We start from the raw sequence: 7309 nt of genomic DNA on the forward strand, positions 1-7309 counted from the left end.
TGAGGTTCACATGTATGGTTGCCATTTATGTTGTTGAGAAAAGATATTTCCAGTGAGTAACTCATTGGTCTTGCACAATTCTACTGTGCAATCTCCAGCATCGTTTCTATCACCAAGGCCATATTTGCCAACTACTGACCTTTCTTCTTTGTTTCCACCTTTTCCATTCCAATAACCAGTAATTATAAATGCATCTTGATTGTATATTTGATGAATTTCAGATTGTGAAAGTTGTAAAAATCTTCAATTTCTTCATCTTTGGCATTAGTGGTTGGTATGTAAATAGACTAATAGTTGCATCAACTGGTCTTTCTTGTAGGCATATGGATAGTACTGTCATTGACAGCGTTGTACTTCAGGATAGATATCGAAATGTTCTTTTTGATGATGAATGCGACACCATTCCTATTAGAAAACCATATGACTGGCTGATTCAAAATGGCCAACACCAGTCCATTTCAGCTCACTAATGCCTAGGATATCGATCTTTGTATGTCCCATTTCATTTTTGATGACTTCCAATTTTCCTAGATTCATACTTTATACATACCATGTTCTGATTATTCATGGATGTTTGCAGCTGTTAATTCTTGTTTGAGTCATGCCTTATTAGCAAATGCAGGTCCTGAAAGCTTAACTTCATCTATGTCATTAAGGTTAACTCTACTTTGAGGAAGCAGAACCTCCCTAGTCGTATTTTGAGTGCCTTCCAACCTGCGGGACTCATCTTCTGGCACTGTATCAGGCAATGTTCCACTGCTATTCATAAGGTTTTCACTGGCCAGTTTTTTTAGAAGTAGGTGCCTAGGTCTTTCTTCCTAGTCTGTCTTAGTCTGGAAGCTCTGCTGAAACCTGTTCACCATGAGTGAACTTGCTGATATATGAAATACTGGTGGCATAGCTTCCAGCATCACAGCAATACCCAAGCCAGCCACAGTAAGACAAACTGACAGATGATTGGTGGAAATTTCATATACTTATTAAAAACCCCACAGTATTTTTTGTAAAATTTCCAATAATATTCTAAAGTTTATTAAGAAAACAAACAAACAGGTGAAAATAGTTGAGAGGGTGATTGGATATATAATTTCAGAATGATTGATTTCCTGAATTTAACTCATATCACTCATTGGAGCTGAAGTGTGTCAGTTTATTGTGGAATGAACCAGTTCATTTCCAGAAGACCCTATTACTAATTACTTAGGTAACCAGGAGAATGTTATACTGTGACTGAAGGTAGTGGATTAGGTATAGATGAAGATTTTATAGATGGCCAGAGAGCTACCATATAAAACAGTTAGAATGTCAATTTTTTTTTTTTAATGGAAGGAAATTGGGCCCTGATGGTGGCAGTAGTTAAGAGCTCAGCTATTAAGCAAAAAAGTGGCAGCTCTAATCCACCAGCCACTCCTTGGAAACCCTGTGGGGGAGTTCTACACTATTCTGTAGGGTCACTATTGGGTTGCCATTAGTCCGAATTGACTCTATGGCAATGGGCTTTTTTTTTTTTTTTTTAATGGAAGGAAATAGAGTACATTTAATACCAAAATATCTCTGACTTTGCTTATTCTGAAAGGAATAATAACCTTTGGGTTACTATTTGGCTGATGCTCTGTTAACTGATAGAAATAATGCTTAAAAGTATTCTGGAGAATTGGAAACCAGACAACATAGGCACCCACACATCACAGGTACACACAATACAGAGTGAATGACTCACTAACTCTGGCCAAAAGATAAGAAATGATTGAAATTGAATTGAAATTGAAATAACAGAAAGTACTCAAAAGGTCAAATTATCAGAAGTTTATTATATAAACTGAAAGATGCAAATTGACAAACGTAGTGTGTTGTCAATACCCTACAATTCTCACATAAAACCCAAGTCAAAATCAGTTTTACATATCTATGATAAATGAGGCTCATGAAAAATATAAAATGGGTCTTGTGGGCCATAGGTTTATTGATCCCACCCTCACTGATTGTTCAGGCAATCCCAGCTACATTAAACCATGGCCTTTTTACCGATGGACTCAGAGTGAACTGTTGATTCCCAATATGCCATGCTCTTTTGTATGTAGGTATTTGAGATACCTTTGCCTGGAATGAAGTTCTGGTGGCATAATAGTTAAGAGTTATGGCTGCTAACCAAAAAGTCGGCAGTTCGAACCCACCAGCTGCTCCTTGGAAACCCTGTCCTATAGTGTCGCTCGATGGCAAGGGGTTTGGTTTGGTTTTGGTTTGACTGGAACATCCTCTTCTTATCCCCTCTTTTCTCAGTTCTGTCAGCACACGCCACTCTTAAAGCAGGTATCGCAGGGCTCTAAGTGTGTGTGACTATCACAACTAGATTCAAGAGCCTAGGTTATATAGTCTGTGTTTTATTCCACTTGGTATCTTTTCCCAAGTCTTGCTATTACTGCAAACCTGGATGAATATTAAGTGTTTAGCAATGAATGCTGAGTTGAATGAATTTTCTACATAATAATTTAAATGGTTTCATTAAAACAAAAATCATATCACACCACTTGTGTGCTTAAACCTTCCTGGTGGCTTCCTACTGCGCTGAAAAAGATTTTAAACTCTTCAAAAGAACTTTAAAAGTTTCTTTTTACCTCTTTCCTCTCTCTACCTCACAGTCTAAGCTGCAACCACACTGGTCTTGCATTTCCTGGAACAAGCCAAGGTTTTCCCAACATAAGCCTTTGCACCTGCCATTTCCTCTGCCTAGAACATGCATCGCCTCTCTTTTCTCAGAGTTTGCTCTTTTTTATCTTTCATATCATAGCTTAAATATCATTTCCTCAAAGAGTTCCTCTTTGGCCACCCAATCTAAAGACAGTCTCTTCTATAACTCTTTAACAGCATCTTGTTCTGTTCTTTTATAACATTTATTACAATCGGTAATTATAATTTATTTGCTTTTATTTTTGTTATGTCTTATAGCTTTGCTAGACTCTAAGCACCATGAAAAGGGACTATATGTATGTTTTATTTATGAATGTAAACCTAGTACCTAGAATATAGTAGGTGTTCAGTATTTGTCAAATGAATGAGTAATAAAACATTATCATGTTATTGCTCTGATGGCGACTCGCCCGGGTACCTGAGGGTATCAATAACTTCAATAGTTTGAAGTCTTCTTTCCAAGTCATTGAAGCCATATACAAACTTGCTTTGTCTGATTTACCAGTACTTGTTAAGCTATTTAGGCAAGTGTCTGATATGGTAAATGGTATAGGCAACGGCTGCCCAGAAATCTAAAGCTTTGTTTAGACCTTGGTTATTGCCTAAGACAAAAGCAGAAAAAGGCAGCATGATCTAATAAAAACAGTATGAACTTACATTGATACACTTAGGTTCACATCCTGCCTTCATCATTTCCTAGCTGGGTGACCTGCCATGCTATTTGCTCTCTTCGAACTTTAATTCTTATCTGTAAATGAGGATAATAATACCTTAATACCTACCTCACAGCATTCCTATGAGAATTAGGTAGATGCAAAGTGACTAGAACAACTTCCAGCAAATGGAAGAAATGGAAAAAAATCATAGCTATTGTCAGATACTGGGCCAGAGGATAATTTTATGAGCCACATAGTCTGATAAATACAGTATGTAAATTATTCTTTGCAAGAAACTTCTTTGATGTGGAACACTGAGCATCCTAAGGGCTTAGCCATTTCATTTTTCTCCTTTTCTTTCCTTCTTCCCCATTAACTTGTTCAAGGCATTTTTCATGTCTTCATTCCTAAGGGTATAGATGATGGGGTTCAGCAGAGGGGTGACAACAGTGAAAAACACTGACACCACCTTGTCCTCCGGGATGCTGGTGGATGGGCGGGAATAGATGAAGACGCAGTGCCCCAGGAACAGTGTGACGACAGTGAGGTGGGCTGCGCAGGTGGAGAGGGCCTTCCGCCTGCCTTCGGAGATCTGCTGCCTCAGACTCACCAGGATGACTGCATAGGACACCACGAGCACCACAAAACAGACCACAGAGATCAGCCCGCTGTTGGAGATGACAAGAATTTCGATGATGTGGGTATCCGTGCAGGCCAGTTTGATCATCTGTGGGACATCGCAGAAGAAGTTGTCAATCTCATCAGGACCACAGTAGGGCAGCTTGATGGTGAGGGAGGTCAGGGCTATGGAGTGGATGGTCCCCCCTGACCAGACAGCCACAGCCAACAGCACACATACCTTCCAGTTCATCACTGTCATGTACTGCAGGGGTTTGCAAATGGCCACATACCGGTCATAGGCCATGACAGTGAGGAGAAAGATCTCTGTGCAAGCAAATAGGTGAAGGAAGAACATCTGGGTCACGCAGGCATCAAAGGAGATGAGCTTCTTCTCTGACCAGGTGTCCACCAGCATCTTGGGGATGGTGACAGTGGAGTGGCAGATGTCAATAAAGGACAGGTTGCTGAGAAAGAAATACATGGGGGTATGGAGCTGGTGGTCATAGATAATTGTTATGACAATGAGTATATTCCCAATTAGTATCAGGACATAGAAAATGAGGAATATGGCAAACACAGATATCTGTACCTTCTGATTCACAGATAAGCCTTTAAGGTGAAAGTGTGTCACTAAAGATTGATTGAGTAGGAGAGCCTCTTCCATTTTCTTTGTTGGACACTTCTGTCTAGAATTAGAAGAACAAACAAACAAAAACCAACAAGAAGCCCAACACTTAACACCTATATCAATCATTTGGGAACTTAATTTTTTTTTAATTTATTTTATTTTTGTTGCAAATATACACAGCAGAACGTATACCAATTAAACAATTTGGTGACTTTGATTATATTCTTAAAGCTGTTCTACCATTTTCACCCTCCTTTTCTGAATTGCTCCTCCCCATTAACCTAAACTCACTGCCCCCTAAGTTTCCTACCTAACCTTTTTGTTGCTGTTGTCACTTTGATCCCATGTAACTATTTTGGGTTTCCCATTGCTGTTGAGTCAATGCCAACTCATACCGACCCTATTGGACAGAGTATAACTGCTCCATAAGATTTCCAAGGCTGTAATCTTTTCAGAAGCAGATTGCCACATCATTCTCCCATGGAGTGGTTGGTGGGTTCCAACCACTGATCAGGTGCTTTAACCACTGTGCCTGCATTGCTCCTTTTGATCCCATTTAGATAATTCTTAAAAGAGCAAAATGCTCAAGGTAGGCCTTCTTTACTAGCTAAGCTAAACTATTGTTTGTTTTTAAGACAACTTCAGGGGACTTTTTGGCTTAAGGTTTATAGATTATCTCAGGGTAATAGTTTCAGGGATTCATCCAGACTCCATGGCTCCAGAAAATATGGATTCCTTGAGAATTAAAAATTCTGTTTTCATTTTCTCCCTTTGGTCAGAATTCTTCTATAGAGTCTTGATCAAAACATTCAGTAATGGTAGCCAGGCACTGTACAGTTTTTCTGGTCTCATTACAAAGAAGGCAGTTTTTCATGGAGGCCATTAACCACACATTTCATATCCTCCTCCTGTTCCTGACTTCCCTTCTTCCTCTGTTGCTCCAGGCAAATAGACACCAACTGTACCTTGGAAGCCCACCTGCAAGCTTTTAAGATCCCAGGCATTATGCAGTGAACTAAGAGTTAGAACATAAGCCCTAAACATGATATTATCACCATTGAATTTCTTGAATGTTTATAACTTTTCTTTCCATCTAGAATTTATGATCAAATACCTTATGTTTCTTTTAAAAAATCTCCATTCAACATCTTAAATCATGCTAGACACATAATAGGTGTTAAACACACAGTTTTGGAATAATAGAATAGAGAATCTTGATTAAGAGATAAAAAACAATCTTGAATATTGAGAGAAAGAGAAGAGAGAGAGAGAGAAATAGAGAAGGGGCATTCCAGTAATTTATCCCTTATTGTAGTAAGATATCAGTGCTTAGATTTAGGTTATAGATATTTATGGGTGAAGAAATTAAGGTCTTCCCTTTCTCCAAATAAGTAGTTTGTGTCCAAGATCACACAAATTTGGGCCCTGAGCACAGTTTTCTTTATTGTCCAATTGACTGTACTTTTTAATCCAAACTACTTTTCTCCTGTTGGCTTACCATGATATCCTGAAAATGTAATTGCAATAATCTAGCTTTCAGATGACAGAAGCTTTTCACTGACATGCTAGATAGCTAACGATGTGGCTGTGATGTTTTTTGAACATTTCTTTAGAGGAAGTTGGATAAAACTCTGGAAGCTTTGGAAAATATGGAGAGGGTGAAGGAAGGCTTGCCTTTCCTCTACACCTCAGCTGAGGGCAAAATTACTTATTTGTAAGCTGGAGGTCAAGGTCCAGGCCTAATATCATTGATATCTCGATTAGATTATTTCCAGCTCTTTTCAGAGTCCAGTTCTGTTGTCTAACTTAATAGTCCACAAGTAAAACAAAAATAGTTGTTTTGCTTCCTTTTAAATTAGGCAGCTAGTTAAAAAAAACATTTTATTGATCCAAGCATCACTATTTTTTTTTTAAAGAAATGTATACATTATATAAAGTCACAGAATCTTGGCCCTTAAATGGACCTGAGAGTTTACCTAATCTATTTTTTTTTTTCATTCTACAAACAGAGGAAATGAGCCCCAGAAAGGTAAAGCAATTGGCCTAAGGTTTCTCAGAGTTTGAGACATATTGGGTCGACAGCCCAGGTTTCCTGACTCCTGGGCCAGGCTTCCTCAATTCTACCATCTCTGGAATCCAAATTTTTGTGGTGGTAGACTAAGTTGGGGTGTTAAGTAGAAAAAACAATTAAGAGCAAAAAAGGTAAAACTAAAGTGTATAAAACTCTCCCTGGGTTGATTTTGATGTTATCAACACCTCAGAAGGGAACTGAATTGTTAGTCTTGTAGCTTCAGTATCGAGAGCATTATCTTCCAGTGGCCTACCTCCTTGTCTCCTAGGTTTTGTGGGCCAGCTTGGCTGGGCATCTATGCGTAACCTTTTTTCTCTGGCCTGCCTCCTTCATGTTGCCGTCTTGATGCACCGATTTCCCAGGGGCGATCTGCCCAAGGAGGCTATGCCTCTTGGTTCCTTGGGCTAGAGAAAACTTCTCTGTTTAGCTCCTAGCTTCCCTTTCTTCTCAAATATTTCCTGTACTTCATCATGCTGATCTTCCACAGGCAACGACGCTTTTTGTTGTATACATCAGAGGAAAGACCTTAATAGTCACGTCAGATCAGGAAATTAGCAAAGGTAGATTTGTGGCAAGAATATATTTGGGGGAAGTAGAAGCCTTCCAGTTAATATATGAATTAAATAAACTGACTTTAGCACTTGG

General features: G+C 38.9%; 1 protein-coding gene across 1 annotated transcript; it reads right to left on the reverse strand.

Moving 5' to 3' along the window:
- Positions 1–3251: 3251 nt before the first annotated feature.
- LOC100663272 (olfactory receptor 4E1) lies at positions 3252–5564 on the reverse strand. The gene has a single exon (XM_003421581.3). The coding sequence runs from the start codon at positions 4717–4719 to the stop codon at positions 3685–3687; it is 1035 nt and encodes a 344-aa protein (XP_003421629.3). The 5' UTR covers positions 4720–5564; the 3' UTR covers positions 3252–3684.
- Positions 5565–7309: the final 1745 nt, after the last annotated feature.

This window comes from Loxodonta africana, chromosome 10, assembly GCF_030014295.1.
Source record: "Loxodonta africana isolate mLoxAfr1 chromosome 10, mLoxAfr1.hap2, whole genome shotgun sequence".
In the NCBI taxonomy this organism is placed as follows: domain Eukaryota; kingdom Metazoa; phylum Chordata; class Mammalia; order Proboscidea; family Elephantidae; genus Loxodonta; species Loxodonta africana.

Excerpts from the sequence above, each read along its gene's own strand:
- LOC100663272 (XM_003421581.3), bottom strand. The coding sequence starts at position 4,719 with ATGATTGATATAGGTGTTAAGTGTTGGGCTTCTTGTTGGTTTTTGTTT.